Source organism: Bidens hawaiensis, unplaced genomic scaffold (genome assembly GCF_021521415.1).
Source record: "Bidens hawaiensis isolate Kalapana, Puna unplaced genomic scaffold, B.hawaiensis_p1.1 tig00036852_1, whole genome shotgun sequence".
Classification (NCBI taxonomy): Eukaryota; Viridiplantae; Streptophyta; class Magnoliopsida; order Asterales; family Asteraceae; genus Bidens; species Bidens hawaiensis.
This window is the reverse complement of record NW_027496442.1, coordinates 108,878-126,718: the sequence shown is the minus strand read 5'-3', so window position 1 is coordinate 126,718 and position 17,841 is coordinate 108,878. Positions and strand designations below refer to the sequence as shown.

Genomic DNA, 17,841 nt, shown 5'->3' with positions numbered 1-17,841 from the left:
CAACTGTTAGGAGATCCTACTGTCATCATAGGAGTCACGCATAAAGAAGTTGACACAGACTATTGAAGTCTGTGACTGTTGGAAGTAATTTTCAACTTAAAAGTCTGTCATGTGTAGGTGATCGGGTTAGACCTATTGAGTCTGTGAGATTCATTAATATGTAATGGGTTTATGGGGTTAAAATTAAGGTTTATTATATTTGGTATCTATTGACTAGCAAGTTAGGTTAGTCTATATAAACCGAGTTATGGTTAGACAGTATAGAGGGTGAACATGATGTAACCGAGTTAGAGTTCGTCAAAAGTCAAACTGAGTTAGGGTTTGAGAGTTTGTAATCAGTTTTTTGAGTTATATTTTCTGATTAATATAAATGAGAGTTATTCGTTTAGTTTGTGTTTGATTTTCGATCTAGGACTTGAGTGACCACGGTTAATTTTATTGGAGAAGAAAGCAAGCACGTGTTTGATTTGAACTTATCTATTTTGGTTTGTTTTTCAGTATAATTGTTGGCTAAACCATATGGTTTTTGATGATTCTTTTTTATTTGCAAATATATTCTTTGTTTTGGTTTCTAATGTTGGATTAATACCAAAGTATAAAATCTTTTTACAATTGATCTAATGTGTTTGCGTATCTAGTTTTGATTTATTATTGACCTTTGTTCCGCACGTGCCTTGTTTAACATCTCTCAATTATAGATGCAAGATTAGGTCACCTATAGTGTGTTTGTGATTATTTTATGGTTTTTCTAGACGTAATAATCCATAAGAACATTGGTTGGTGATTTTTTAGAGCTTTATATTCTATCTAGATAGCTGAGAAGTGATAGATAGTCGGGTTGTCTTTGGGGTTAGGAGTGTAGGTTTCAACACTCTTATAAGAGGTTTCTCAAGATTGCCCTAGTTTTATTGTAATCTCGTGTCTTATTTGACTGTCTTTAGGTTATCCCTTTACACTTTAGCTAGGGTGCTTTGAGATACTGAGACTGACAGGTAATCTGTTTTTTAGGGTACTTTAGCATGTTGGAGAGACTGACAGGTTATTCAACCAACAAGTATGTTTACACGCCCCTTAAGGTTTCTTTTAGGTCACATCCGAAGAATGATCATGGATCCACTTGGTTGCTTGAGGGTGTCATATTCTAGGATCCCGGTTCCATCACAGTTTCCATAGCCGAGAGAAATCCAAGATTCAGAAGTAGAATTCTAAACCTAGGTATTGCTTCTCCTACTTATGAATATTGGATTTCTCTCGATAATGGAAACTATGATGGAACGGGGATCTTAGAATAAGACACCCTCAAGCAACCAAGTGGATCCATGATCATTCTTCGGGTGTGACATAAAAGGAGACCTTAAAGGGCGTGTAAACCTACCGGCTGGTCGGATTACCTGTCAGTCTCTCCAACAACGCTAAAGTACCCTAAAGTACCGATTGGTCGGATTACCTATCAGTCTCAATGTCTCAATACACCCTAAAGTGCAAGGGGTAACCTAAAAACAATCAATAAGACACTGAATTACAATGAAACTAGAGAAACCTCACGTGAAATAAAAAATTCATATAATGTCATTTTAATCCCACTTAAGAATAATCAATCATATTTATTAAATATGAACACAATTTTCATACTTGTTTACTATAGCTGAATTCAATATATATTTCTTATACATCATTGTATAATAATAATAATAATAATAATAATAATAATAATATAACACATGTTCGACCCTTCACTCGTCGGTCTCAAGTTTAGTATAAATAGCCCGTTTTAGCTCGTTATTTCTTAAAACTTTAAAATAAGAAACTAAATACAAACAACTTCAACAAATTATTTAATAAAAAACCTTAAAGCAACTCGAATGTGTATGAAGTATTTATATTATTTATATATAGCTCATATCAACTTTATATAATTTGGAGGCGCTTAAAGGATCTGTACGGTCGAGTTGGGTCGGCCGATGGTGGTGTTTTACCATTGGGTCATCCCATATAAAATACATAGACAATTATTCTATGTGTTTTGGACGTTTGAAAAATATTATTATAATTATTTTTACTTTGTCAATGATCCCTAGTTTAAGTCTTGGGTTGAGATAGAGGTGCACAAATCGGTTTTTTTGAAAAAACCGGTTCGGTTATTAACCGGACCGGTTTTTTTTATCCAGAAAAAAACCGGTTCGGTTAATAACCGGACCGGTTATTAACCGGTTTTTATTGCTGAAAACTCAAACCGGCCAAACCGGTTTGGACCGGTTTAAAAACCGGTTAGAACCGGTTATTAAACCGGTTTTTTATAACCGGTCTAACCGGTTAACCGGTTTTTTTTTTTTTTTTTTTTATTTTTATTTTTTTTTTTTTTTTTAGGGTTTAGGGTTTAGGGTTTCGTTGTTAGCATTCTTTGCTTGGAAGATTAAAAACACATAACTTTCATTTATAGCTTTTACATTAAAAATACAAACATTAAATCGTTATCGCATATTCGTAACTCAAAAATACAAACATTAAAGAATGCTTAGACACGATTACATTAACAAGTTGATGTTTGTTACTCATTTTCTTCGCTACCCGATCCCGAGCTATTCCTTAGGTAATCGTCGTACGCGGCTTCTTCATCGGTCATTGGTTGAATGTGTCCTTGATTGACCTCGTCTTCATACAAGGCCGCCTCATAGTCCATTTCCCCCTCGAGTGAGCGTTGATGTTGTGCCCTGTCTAAAGAGTCCAAGTAATCCTTGTAGCAAATCGACATCTCTACAGCTGCTGGAGTGAGTCGAGTCCTCCTAATCGATATAACCCTGCCAGAAACAGAAAAAGCAGACTCCGAAGCTACCGTGGAAGCTTGGACCGTTAGTAAATCTTTGGCCATGGCGGCGAGGATCGGAAACTCATCCTCCTTACCTCTCCACCAAGCCAGCAAATCAAGACTTCTAAATTCATCCGGAGTCATGTGTTTCACAAAGTTGGTACCACCATACCTTCCAAGTTCACTGCTTGGGGTGTTTACCCTTTGACGTTTACCGGCGTCTTCCCAAATCATGTAGTACATCCCCATTTCAAGGTCGGTTTGGGATTGGGATTGGGCAACAGCTCTTAACGAGTCATGAATTTGGGAAGACGACCCGTATCTTGTAAGGTAAACATCATACATGTTTGCCAAGGTGGTGTTGAAATCATTCTTTAAAGTTTGGCTATAATAGGGGTTTTGATCGTCGTTTAACCCTAGCTCATCACAAATTTTTTCTATTAAAGCTTCAACACCACCAACATTGATGCAAGGGTTTAACGCAGCAGCACAGGTCAAAACAGCGGGTAGTTCTTGAAAATATTTTTTAAATTTTTCTTTCATTTTTACACCCATATCAAAATAAGGTGCACCCCTACAATGAAGGTCACTCAACTTTGTGCACATGACAGCAATTTTTGGTAAAGCAATGGGGCTTGTTGGATAGTAAACCCCGGATAAACTACTTGTGCAAGATTTAAAAATTTGAAGAACCTCCGTAACGATCTCAATCAATAACCAGTTTCTAGGATCGTACGGTGCACATTTACCCCTATTTGACAAAATTTGATGAAACGCAATTAACGATTGTTTTTGTTGGATGGCTTTCTCAAACATTTCACAAGTCGAGTTCCATCTTGTTGGACAATCCCAATTGGGCCCCAACCATTGACAATTAGCTTCATCACAAAATTTTTTGTATCTTGAAAATGTTTTATTGTTGCTAAAAACATCTCGTAACATTCTTTTAAAATTGTTTCTTTGCGTTTCGATCACGTTTAACCCATCTTGCACGGCCAAGTTGATAATATGTGCAATGCATCGGCTATGAAAAAACGCTCCATCACAAATAGGTTTATACTTTAATTTTAAATGGCCAACCGCGGCCGTATTGTTGGACGCGTTATCAAACGATATTGAAAAGATTTTATCTTCAATCTTGTATTGTCGAATGACTTTATCCAAGAGTTTAAAAATATTTCTACCCGTGTGCGGGTAATCAAACAATTGAAACGCAACGGTTCGTTTCATCATTTGCCACGACCGGGGGTCAACCCAATGAGCCGTCACACAAATGTATGAGTCGGGCGAACCATTAGGTACCGACCACACATCCGTTGTTAAGTTCACACCAGTTTGTAAGTTTGAAAAGTATGAAATTAGTTCGGATTTAGCGTTTTTCCATGCTTTAAGCATATCTCTTCTAAGGGTCGAACGACTTACGTGTTGGTAGCGTGGTTGAACATACTTTTGCATCATCTCCGTGAATTGAGGGTTGTCGAAGTGGTTGAAAGGAAGTGATTGTTGAATCACAAAGTTGCCAAACTGTTGACGTACCGCTTCAAGGTCGTACGTAAACACCGTTCCTTGATTCGTCATCTCCGGCTGCGAACTACTTCCGGATTCGTCCTTCAAGACCTTGCAAGAGGGCCTTTCTACATGAGCTCTTAAACTGGAGTTTGCTTCTTTGTTATAAAACTTCAAACAATGTTTGCATCTAGCTTTTTGGGTTCCGTTAGACATTTCGCATAGGTCGAAATGTTGCCAAATATCTTGGTTTCGTTTCGTGGGGATGACCCGAACGACGGTTTCTCCCGTGTTCGAGGCACCCATGTTGACCGATGAAGCAGCACTTTGGGAGGCCATGATAATCGACTACGAATTAAGAGTGGTATACACGAGTATGAAATAAACGACTACGAAAGAAGAGCGTTTGGAGTTATAATCGCGTATGAAATAAACGTTTAGAGCTTTTGGAGTTGTATAATCAAGTGTGATCTAACCAATACCCAACCTAAACTATATATAGATGTTTGTGGGGGTAAAAAAACCAAAAAAACGGCTAAAAAAACGGGCAAAAAAAAAAAACGGCTATAAAGCCGTTTGGTAACGTTCGAAAACCGGTTTAACCGGTTAACCGGTTATTAAAAAACCGGTTAACCGGTTTTTTTATAACGGCTATAAACCGGTTATTTTAAAAACCGGTTAACCGGTTTTTTATTAACCGGTTATTACAAAAAACCGGTTTTTTTTATAACCGGTTATAAAACCGGTTTTGGCTCCAAAAAGTATAACCGATACGTAAACCGGTTACGTAAACCGGTCAAACCGGTTTTTAAAAAAACCGGTTTTTAAAAAACCGGTTTTCCGGTTAACCGCCCAAACCGGTTCCGTAACCGGTTTTTTTGAACACCTCTAGGTTGAGATGAGGCACACCACCACTAGCTAGCCATTAATTTGATTAGCAAGTAATTAAGTGCTCTAGATATTTGTTAAATATATACAATGTGGCACTCGGGAAACTTGTATATATAGCTAGTTACACATAGTTTGTTGCTGCAAGATTGAAAACGATAAAATCTATATACATATATATTAAAAGTTAAGATGACGAAAGCTGTAGCACGCACCATTATTTCTCAAGAAATGGTCAAGCCCTCCTCTCCGACACCATCTCATCTCCGAACTTATAATCTTTCTGAGATTGATCAACGAATGGGGCACTTGTACATGCCACTAATTCTCTACTACCCAGACAATGACATTTGTAGTTTAACCCCTGATGACAAAGTCCGGGTGATGAAGAAATCATTGTCATGGAGCCTAACACGATACCATCCATTTGCCGGCATAATACACACACCGACGTCTTCTCACATCGATTGTAACGATGAGGGAGTCGTGTTTGTTGAAGCCAAACACGAAAGCCAAATGAACTTGTTGCAAGTTATAAGTGATGAAGATGACAATGTTGCCCAACTCTTTGTTGATGGCATGTTCTGGGAAAACTCTCCTAAAGGAGTGACTATTCTCGGGGTTCAAGTCAATCACTTTGTATGCGGTGGAATGGCAGTAGCAGTGTCTCTGTCACACCAAATTGGTGATGGCTGTACTCTTGGCTCATTCGTTAGTCATTGGGCTTCAGTGGCGCGTTATGGTTCCACTGATCACAAAGAGGTATTGCCCCTTAACCCTCATTTTGTTCAACATCCCGCTATTACCATTGTTCAGCCTGAAATTCCGGCTTTGCAACCAAGGGGTCCCAATGTTGTCACCCGAAGGTTCCTCTTCCCCAACTCAAAATTAAGTGACCTCAAGAACAAGGTCTTCGCATTGGCGGGAGGGGAATCTATAAACAACCCTACACAGGTCGAAGTATTGACTTCTCTACTCTACAAAACCGCAGTGGCGACAACCACCCCAAGCTCGTCGTCTTCTTTTAGGCCATATACTTTATTATTTCCAGCCAATATACGTAGCAAATTTGTCCCAAAACTTCCCAAAACCGCCGTAGGAAATTTCGTTGCAGGCTTGTTCATTAAAACCCAAGATGAAAGTGAAACTTCTTTAAGTGTGCTGGTTTCCAACTTAAAGAAACAGAAGATTGAACTTGATCGACTCCAAAATATGCAACTGTTAAGAAAAAAGAATTAGAAAATGTTGCCATCAGATGCTTTTTGGTTTCGAGCTTATGTGGGCTGGGTTATAACACAGTCGACTTTGGATGGGGAAACCCCGCGGTTGCAAGTATGACGGTAAGACCTGGAAACCAAGTTGGTTCCTTTTTGACGGATACTCTCAACGGAGATGGTATTGAAGCATGGGTCACTTTAGAAGCACAACACATGGAAAGATTTCATAATGACGAGGAACTGCTTTCAGTCTCTCAAAATTAACTAGTTCTGATTTTGTTGCCCGGTTTAATCACACCACAAGACATTGTGTTTGATTTTGGGTGACTTGTCATATTTGAACTATATATGTTGGTTATTTCTGAATCCATTCATGTGTTGAAATATATCAATAAGGCTGAGTGTGGATGGTCATTGTTTATTTTCCTAATTCCTATGTTTAAGACCAGATGTTCATCTGTTTATTTTATATAAAGCATATTTCTTCATCAATAATATATCAACTGATGATGGAATCGATTATCCATTATCATAAAAAAAAAATAGACATTATTTTATTCCAAAAACGCTCATAGAAAAGAAAGTATCATAATTTAATAAACAAACAATTGTTTGTATATTAAAAAAGAGATTAATTACCTACCACGCTCACATAGAGCAATATCAGTTGTTCGAAATGAACAGTTAAGAATGTGAGAGTAGGGATGTTTGCAAAATAACGACATAATATTTCAGCTCATAATCTTGCAGTATTACACCAAGTGCATGTGGTTCAAAATCATGGATATGAGTTGTCAAAAGAAAAATCAGAATAAATCATGATCCTATTTTTTATAATTATATTTCATTCAAGTGGCTTTGAAACAAAAACAAAAACAATTATCAAATTGAAAGTGCACAACAAGTGATAAGAGCCTCAACAATATCAAACCTGCCATTTATCACCTGCAAGTACATAGGCAAATAAATCTAAAAATCCCTTGAAATCAAATCAACTATATGTAACAAAATAAAAATAATTAAAAACGAAACTTACCTTCTAATAAAAATAATTCAGTTTGGTTTTTTATGAGAGAGAGATGGAGCAAGAAAGATGAAAGACTAGCGATAACCTCCATCACGTGAAAACTGAAGTGTTTTGGACATGTGTCAAAAAGTAAATGGTTTATCACATTGAACATTATTACATGTGAGATAACCGAAACTTACTTTTTAAAATTTTATATATTATCTATATCTATATTATATATAAAACACGAGTGATGGGCACCATGATAATTTCATAATGACAAGGACAAAAATGGCATTTCATAATTGGACAAGAAAATTAACTTTCCATTAATCATCCTTTCGTTCTTAAAACATATCGTACAAGTTCATGAAGCTCATAAACTTTAATAATTATTATTTAATTCTTTTGGCATTCAAAATTTTATTGAAGGTTTAGGATTTACTAGGTGACTTGAATGCAGTGTATTGATTTCACCTTGAATGCATATGAACGACGATTTCTACACTACCTTAAGTTGTCGCTTGTGATCGTATATGTATATACATATACGCCAAGACATATACGCCGTATATGTTATATGCCTTGTAACTTAAACGCCGGAGAACATATACAACATGTATGTTTAGTCTGTATATATATTGGTTTCTTGTGTTTTGTATGTGTAATTTTCATTCTGAGATAATAAACTTTTCTTCCTTCTTTATTTCTTCTTTTATTTCTGTGTTATTGTTTTCAATGATTACATTGCTTCAGATTACATATCCTTCAATTCACATTCATTCCCTTCAATTGCAATAAAAAATCTAAACCCCTTAATCATTTTGCAATCAAAGGTTTCAATAAATGGCTGGCGGTTTTTCTTTTTTAGTATAACTATGGCTGATGTTTGCCCTCACATCGCCTCTCAGTCCCTGCAGTGGGGGTAAGTGTTTATGGTATTTTGTTATGTTTGTATTGGTTGAACAATCATTTGGTGTGCTGAACAATTCAAGTCTATATGTTTGTATTGGTTGAACAATCATTTGTTTCTGTTTGATTTTCATGCTTCTGTATGATCCTATCACCTAACTAATGCTGCCTTTTGATCGTATCATTTAAAACTAACAGCTTTGAGTTTTGTTTTCATTTTAAAAACCGAAAATGCCTTTTTTAGGTATAGATTGTTGGTTGAAAGTCATAACTACTTTATATATTTTATATGTCATGACTATTAGACAAAAAAAATTGTTGGTTGAAAGTCATCATTAGGGAGAAGAGACCGCCTCCAGGCATATTATATTTCTTTATTGTTCTCATCTTGTATTGACTACGTAATCATTGTCTTCTCAAAGTGAAGAAGACTACAAATCAAAACTATGAATCACCATACTCGGTATGCACCTTACTCTACCCTTGAACCAATAATATTCACATCTAACTAGAGATGGCAAAATCGATGGGTCAATCTGACCCGATGGGTTATAGTAAGTTTTATTTATTATATCCATAATTCACTTTTTTTTTGTTTTTGTCTTAATTCTTTTTGTTTAATGTTACCAAAGAGAAAAATATTTTTTTATATGCGATGACAACCGGAACTTTTAAAATTTCTAGATTAAATGTTGAATTTCCGGATTGAGATTCTTTTATTTAACTGTTTCTTGTTGTCATTGCTATTATTACAAAATAATTTGGGAACTTTGTGCTATTTAAGTCTTTTATATGGTGCTATTAAACGTACCCTCCTCTATACCATTTTTAATGAATATATATCTCATGAACTTATTAGATCAATTACTATTAGCTCTTAACATTATTTATATACATATTAGTCCCTGCAATATTTTTTCACTTAATAGTCTCCACTACATATATCAAATTAAAAACTATTAAGCTATTACTATTTTTTTTTAATTTTTAATATATATATATATATAACGTGCTAATTGTGAAAATGAACTAGAGTAATTATATATACATGTAGATTAATTATGTATTTGATCCAAACCCTATATATGTGTGTGTGTGTGCGCGCACACGCGTGTGTGCTTGTTTTTTATAAGTATAATGATACATTGATGATGACAATAATATATATTTTGATTATGATCAAGGACAACAAACACAAAAAAGTGAGAAAACAAAACTTTATAATTTTTAATTTGATATTTTAAAAAGACACCGTAAAATACAAAAAAAATGTTACATCAAAATAATATGTAAAATAAAATTCTTAAAAGGAAATGAAAGTTAATATGAGCTAAAAAACTAAAATAAAAAAAAACCTTTATAATTTTTAATTTAATATTTTCAACGGACTCATGCAAAAAAAAATATTTAGATTAAACTTTTAATAGAAATGAAAGTTCAGGGGAGGGGTATGAAAAGTATATAAAGGGAGTACGTTTAGCCTGACATTTTTGTATTTATAATGGACCCAAAGTGGTTTTCTATTTAATGTAAATCTCGAGTATATAAATTATAATAGATAAATCTCTGATTAAAATGGGCTTATTCAGAAGGAAAATGGAAAATGGAAAATCAGGTTGTTTTTATGGTCTGGGTATCTGACTTCGCTTTTGCAAATTCGTTACAGATAGTTAGTTATTTTAGTTGAAGACCCATTTTTTTCCTCTTCATTGTAATTTTATTAACTTTTTAATTTGCCTAAAGGTTGTAAATTATAAATTTTAGCAGAAAGTCGGTTTCCTTCTTTGCATTGTCCAAAACCGATTCGTAGGTGATGTCAGCATCAGGAGGAAAGTTTCCTTTATTCAAAATGATGACTTTTAAGATAACGCTACCTAAACTTTTAGCATCAACTTTAATGGAAGTAGATCAACATTTGAAAATGGGGAAAGTGAATATGGTGTTGTCACACGCCTAAGTTTACACGTAAAACCCTTTAAAACTACATAATTTTGATTAAAAACCTCAAAAAAGAAAACTAAATATCACGATTTGCTTCCATATTTCATTCGTGTATCACATTCTAGGTGTTTTCAATTTCTTTTTTCTGATTTCAACTAAAACTAATTTTTCAAAGAAAAAAAAAAAGAAAACTAAATATTACGATTTGCTTCCGTTAATAAACGAACCAAACATAAACAAAATAAATTCTGTTGGGTAAGCTTAACGGACGAACACGGACATGGGCCACATTCGTTCAATAGTGTTCATGAACATCCGACAACGATTATACTTTTTGAAAACAATATATAATATTTTATGCTCGTTTGTTCATTAGAGTTGTTTATATATGTTTGTTGTTCATTAGTGTTTCTTAGTGTTCGTCTGTCCATTAGTGTATGTGTGTTCGTTTGTACATTAGGGTCCCATTAACGGTCTTTAGCGTCCATTACGATATTAACGAACAAACACGGACAAACTCAATTCCTTAATGGATAGACACAAACACGAATTTTCGTTAGTAGAGCATGTATGAACCGTCCATTTTTCCAACAAAAACTTAACAGACATACACGAACAAAACCTCATCTAGTTCGGTCAATCTACTTATAGTCCTACGTACAAGTAAGATATATTGTATATATCCCTTTTATCTAGATATAAAGTAACATAAAAGTCCTAAAATCATGGGCCCTCATTTCATAAAAGAACAAAATTATTATTATTATTATTATTATTATTATTATTATAAAGAAATACACTTTATACAATATTTAAAGTTTAAAGTGAAGTGACATATTTTCATATCAAATTGAAAATGAAAAGACCATCTTGATAATGATGGACAATGGCTTATTATGCCAACACACACTGCAATATTTACATAATTTTAGTATTTCACTCTTTTCCATTCAATAAATCCAAAAAAATGTGGGACACATTTTAATAAATAAAAACAAAAAAACAACCTAGAAAATAACATCCATCTTAAAATAATATCCATTTAAAGAACAAAGGAAAAACACAATAAGTTCTTATAGGAAATCCCGTTACCACATAACCGTCGTCGCCGTCACCAACGCAATTACAACCCGCCAGCCGTCATGGCAAGCGGGATTATAACCGTTATCATAACCATAACCACTACTCTTTCTTTCTTCTTAACTTCACAACCGCCTAAATCCTACTACCACTCCATATACATATACCCGTCATTATCCAGCAACCAATCAATATCTAACCACCTGTACACCCTCACGCGCCGCCCCCACCTCGCGGGTACTGAAGCCAACGCTAACGCAGCATCACATGTCTTATCAACTTTAATTACCAATCACATCAAATCACATTTATCGGAATACGCATTCTCTCTCACGTATCCCGATACACGCTCATTAAAACTAACCCACCCACCCCCTAAATCCCCTACCACTCTCTCTCCAACAGGTGGTCTATAAAGACGACCCGTATGCTGACGTGGCAAACCAAGTGGAACCCACGTTCCATGCGTACGCCAAGTCCGGTACAGTCACCGCACCAGTGGCGTACGTAAACTACGGTCGTGTAGAAGACTACACGACTGTAAAAAATTACGGGATTAATATCTCTAGTTGTATCGTGCTGGCACGATACGGGGAGATATACCGGGGGATATAGTCGAGAACGCGTACGACGCGGGTGCGGTCGGTGTGTTAATATACACCGACCGTAAGGACTACGGTGGGGGCGGGGGAGGGACGAAGTGGTTTCCGGACGACAAGTGGATGCCACCTAGCGGCGTCCAGGTCGGGTCGGTGTTTAACGGGGCGGGTGACCCGACAACACCGGGGTGGGCTAGTAGTATGGAGGGGTGTGAGAGGTTGTCGGAGGAGGAGGTGGAACGGGGCGGTGACGTCCCGTTGATACCGTCGTTGCCGATATCTGGTGCCGACGGTGAGGAGATATTGAGGGCTATTGGTGGTGTAGTGGCGGATGAAGGGTGGCAAGGTGATCAAGATGCTCCGGTTTATAGGATTGGACCGGGTCCAGGGGTTATAGAACTTAGTTATAAGGTAAATGTGTGATAAAATAATTATATAAATTTAAAGTGTTTGATTATTTTTGGTATAAAGTTATTTGTGGGATTTACTGGGTACGTTATTATTTTTTGTCTTAAAACTTTTAATCGAAATTAATAATTTAAAAAAAATAAAAAAATCGTTTCAACCTGGCCAGTTCGGTCTGTCATTCTAAAAAATGTAGTTAGCGGTTTGGCCCGGATATTTGTTAAAAATGGTTAAACCGAACTGTGAACACCCCATAGAGAGGTGACATATTTGGTAACAATGTATTATATGGTGTTGCAGGCGAAACAAGTCATAAGCACAATTCAAAATGTAATAGGTATAATCGAAGGAGTAGAGGAACCCGATAGGTATTATCTGTTCATCATTTGTCCCATATAATTTTCTGTCAGTACAAAAAACTTGTACATGTTATTTATTTAATACATTAATGATGTAACGTTGTGAAAATTTTTGTATCTAGATTTGTTATATTAGGTAATCACCGCGATGCTTGGACGTTTGGAGCCGTTGATCCCAACAGTGGCACTGCAGCCCTGCTCGAGGTAATAATACATTTATTTACTTTGTTTCAAATGTACTAAAAACCAGTTTATATTATTACTTAAAATGCAGGTTGCTGAAAGGTTTGAGAAGCTGCGAAAAGAAGGTTGGAAACCACGAAGAACGATTATCTTTTGCAACTGGGATGCAGAAGAATATGGACTGGTCTCCATTTTTCTAACACAAATTTTATAAAAACAAAATTGAATTTTTTAAATATTTATTTATTAATTTATTTATTTATATTTTAAGATTGGATCAACGGAATGGGTTGAAGAAAACCGAGAAATATTATCATCAAAAGTTGTTGTGTACTTAAATGTTGACATTGCGGTTGCGGGAGCAGGGTTTTCAGCCTCTGCGACTCCACAGCTTGATCAGTTGATCATACAAGTTACAAAACAGGTAAATATACATATGGTCATTTTGACCCGTTTGACCCGTTTGACCTGTTTACTTATTAATGGGCAGTTTTGACCCGTTTGCTTATTAGCGGGCAATTTTGACCCATTTACTTGTTAAAAGGCAGTTTTGACCCGTTTACTTGTTAACAGGCAATTTTGACTTGTTTACTTGTTAACAGGCAATTTTGATCCGTTTACTTGTTAATGGGCGAATTTGACCCGTTTACTTATTAATGGGCAGTTTTGACCTGTTTACGTATTAATGTAATTATGTAGTTTTTGTTATCATATTTTTACATGTTAGTTGATTATAAAACACCATTCAAAACGAGAAAAATAAACTGGTCAACCCATGAACCTGCACGGCCCATTAAGCTAAGCATGTTAAACTAAAGCTAGACATGCAAGTTTCTGGTTAGGTTAGTGTCGTGTCAGAAATTATTCCGTCTCAATATTCATTCCAACTTATCATGATGAAGGTTCAAGATCCCGACAACTCCTCGCAAACGGTTTATGATTCATGGATAAAAACTACCAAAAATCCGAAGGTAAGTGTTGAACTTCTAAACTTAAAACAATAACAAAAACAATAACAATTTTATGTAAAAAGATTGGAAGGTTAGGAGGTGCAGGCTCGGATTATTCAGCATTTGTGCAACATATTAGCGTACCTTCAACCGACATGTCTTTTGGAAAGGGTAAGTTACGTTATGTACTCAGGGGTGTAAACAAGCCGAATTGCTTGTGTGCTACTAGAGATCGGCTTGTTAGAAGTTACATTATTTTATGTATATGCTGCTTGCGGTGCGCGCATATAATGTATATATATGTGAACCCTCGGGTGGGCAAAAGTGAAATTGTACTAATTTTGACGTTATTTTACTAATCTCGTGAAAATAACGTTAAAAGTGGCGGAAGGTTAATCAGACATCATGTGGTGGCGTTGATAGCCGAAAGACAAGGGTACATGCACCAATTGGTCGGTTGAGTGTTATGTGCCTCATGTCCAAGGCTTGATTCAAAACTATTATCGAGCCGGATGTCGCACTGGAAGCAGCCTCTCTATTCCTACGGGGTAGAGGTAAGGCTGTCTACATCTTATTGTAAAAAAACAGTAGTTTTGTGAGAAGCACAAGAGAATAGATCTAGGCCCCTTAGATCTATGATTTAGTGGCTGAGAGTAATAGTTTTTATAAATTATATAGTGTCCTATTAAATGGTATAGCGTCTTATTTTAGTAGTGTGCTATATTTTAGTGTTTTTTCACACTTCTCACAAAATAATTGTTTCTTGTTTGAATCGTTTTCTATGTGTTCATATTACATAACATTTTATTGCAGGCTACCCTGTCTACCACTCGATGTATGATGATTTTGTTTGGATGAGCAAGTTTGGTGACCCGATGTTTCATAGACATGTAGCGGGTATGTTGTTATGTATTCAAACTTGTATGTTTTAACTAATCATACCGAGTTAATTGCACAGATGGTCCTTGTGGTTTGCCAAAAATAACAAGTTCGCGGTTTAACTTTGAAAAGTAACAAGTTTAGGATCTGTAGTTCAGTGTTAGATCTCATAAGCGCTACAAAACTATAACTACATATCCTAAGCTTGTTACTATAGTAATGTTATGACTCTAAGATCAGCCAATGTAGTTTTTGCAATTCAAAAATGGGTAGCGGTGCAGCTTGTTGCCCCTTTGCCTTTTGGTTTGGATGTAGTCACTAATTTTCAGTTTTATATAATATAAAATAAACATCATTTTACAAAAAAAAAATTATAACTAACTCAACAATAAAATTCGAGCTTCCCAAGAATCGGTTTATATTGACTAAGAAGTTAAAGATTAGCTATTGCAAAACTGGCGGGTCAAGTAACAACTCAAAACGGCGTTTATCAAGGTAATAATAATCCGGGCTAGGTTGACCCAAAACACTTTTTTGTTTCGTATTTTACGAGAATAATCTAAATAATATAAGATTTAGGAGGTTTTATTGTTTAACTTTCGACCCGTTGGCCCGTTTTCTTTTTAGCTACTTTTATTCTAGTTTTATCCTTGACCCGAAAAAAAAACTCTAAAAAATACTTTTATTCTTATTTTAATGCCACCTAGCCCTGACTCATAGCCGGCACTGTGTGTAATTAACTCGATTTTAAATTATAAAATCCGAGTTTTTCAAAAATCAGTTTATATTGACTTAATAGTTAAATATTAAATGTTGCATAACGGGCGAGTCAGGTAACATGTCAAAATGGCTTTTTATCCATGTGATAATTATTCGGGCCCGGTTGACCCGCAACACTTTTTCACCTGTTTTTTTTTTAAATAAAAAAAATTATGTTACTCCATAACTAATCTGATTTTTTAGGTACTTAATTCTAATTTTAATAATATTTATAACAGCTGAAAGCATTTGGGGTATGGTAGCACTTCAGCTTGCAGATGAAGAAATATTGCCTTTTAATTATTCTTCATATGTAAATGAGCTTCAGGTATGTTAATAAACATTATGTGTCAGTTTATTTAATAACTATGTTAACTTATTTAAATAAATTTAATTTTAACCATTAATATTTAATACAGAAAAGTGCAGAAGATTTGGAAACTGAATTATCTGATAAGAACATAAACTTCATTCCCTTGTTCAAATCTATAGAAAAAATGAAAACTGCAGCCGAACGGATAAACGAAGAAATCAAGGTATTGCTCGAGTTTCTGTTTATAATATAATTAAAATGTTGGTTACATTTTTTTTATAAAAAAAAAATATTTATCAGGAAATGAAAGAGAAAAAAGGTTGGGCTTTTATGTGGAAAAGCCAACCATGGAGAATGAGAGAAATAAATGACAGATTAATGATGGCGGAACGTGCACTTACCGATAGAGACGGGCTCCCAGGAAGACCCTGGTATAAACATCTGGTATTATTTTGATGAAAAATCGATTTATTTTTTTTTATTTTTATTTTTTTGCAAAAAATACAAATAAATAAATAATGCATTTAAAAAACTTAACGGGTCAATGCTGGTTACGTTTTATCTCTAGCGGGTCAAAATATTCATATTGGGACACATTAATAATAAGTTGTTTATATAAAAACTGCACAATTTTTGATAAAATTGCCGCGGGCCAATTAATTTATGTTTTGACCCGTAACTCAAACAGTCTATTTTATCATCTCTAGAATAGGCCTTTTGGGTCAAACGGGTCGAAAAAAAATTGCCTAAAGTGTATTCAACGCATTAATTGTTTATAAAGAAAAATCTGGACTTTTTTAACAAAAAGTGTATCGGGTCAAATATTACTAGTTTTAATACGTTATCCAACCCGCCTGCATGCAGAAAAGGCCTTCACACAAAGATTTTTAGTCGATTCTGGTTATGGTTTAACGGGTCAAGCATAAATAAAATAGCTCAAAAGGAAACATGTCAAATGTGTAGAAAGATTTTCAGAGTATTTTATTATTATTATTATTATTATTATTATTATTATTATTATTATTATTTAATACCGAAACCTGCGAAATCATTGTTTTTCAAATGTTCAATATTGTTAGGATTTTGCAATATAATGAACATAATAAAAAAATCGACAAAAAGTGTATCACGTCACATATTAATCTTTTAGTCCATTATCCAACCCGTCTATTTTGCCACCTCTAGAAAACATATTTTTATCCTAACGTGTTAACATAACAACATACAAAACACATTTATCTAACGATGATCATGTCTACACTAGATTTACGCTCCATCAAAGCACGACGACTATGGATCAAAATGCTTTCCGGGAATAGATGATGCAGTCGAAAATGCAAATAGTATCAACACCAAAGATTCGTGGCGTTCGGTACAACATGAAATATGGAGGGTTGCAAGAGTAATCACACAAGCATCATTAGTTCTTCATGGTGAACTAACATAGTTTTGTTGAAATATAACAACTATGAATAAGTAGAGCATATGAGTTTACAAGTTTAACTTTTATCCTATTAATAAATAAAATGGATATTGGATGTCTTGTGACACATTATGTTATGGAAAGAATAATAGAAGGGTGTAAAGTGTTATTAGTAAAAGTAGAAGGTTGTAATAGTAATTATGAATAATTAGTTATTTAATTGTTTGTTGATTTAGTTGTAAATATTTTTGCTTTTTAAGCAAATGATGGATGAATAACAAGATAGCTAATAATTTGATCAAAAGTTTTAATTATTACAACTCTTTGTTTATGACAATAAAGACCTAGACACTCGGGATCACCTTGATAAATAGATCACCCTTCCGATGAATAATAAGATGTGGTGACCTAGCCTACCCATCCACGTAAAAACCCACAATTGAGACCCCCCCCCCCACTCAACCTCATAAGGAAAGTCATGGGGCTATAACTGGACCAATTAAATATTTACGGCCATCTACTTTTATTAATGGCACCTACACCCTTCTACTATTCTTCCCATAACAAATTACCTCTTAAGTTATTATAGATCGATAGAATCAACCCGACACA

At 34.9% G+C, this 17,841-nt stretch overlaps 1 protein-coding gene and 1 pseudogene across 2 annotated transcripts; both read left to right on the top strand.

Annotated features, from left to right (window-relative positions):
* The first annotated feature begins 5,392 nt into the window (after window positions 1–5,392).
* Window positions 5,393–6,439, top strand: LOC143588882 (17,18-epoxy-17-hydroxycur-19-ene N-malonyltransferase-like). The gene has a single exon (XM_077069782.1). The coding sequence runs from the start codon at window positions 5,393–5,395 to the stop codon at window positions 6,437–6,439; it is 1,047 nt and encodes a 348-aa protein (XP_076925897.1).
* A 4,976-nt stretch (window positions 6,440–11,415) lies between these two features.
* On the top strand, window positions 11,416–17,412 carry LOC143588874 (putative glutamate carboxypeptidase LAMP1; annotated as a pseudogene). The gene is made up of 12 exons (XR_013145177.1): window positions 11,416–12,369; window positions 12,664–12,731; window positions 12,845–12,926; window positions 12,997–13,089; window positions 13,177–13,329; window positions 13,808–13,876; window positions 13,939–14,026; window positions 14,669–14,752; window positions 15,733–15,821; window positions 15,913–16,029; window positions 16,107–16,250; window positions 17,071–17,412. The product of XR_013145177.1 is annotated as a putative glutamate carboxypeptidase LAMP1 (transcript).
* The last annotated feature ends 429 nt before the right edge of the window (window positions 17,413–17,841 follow it).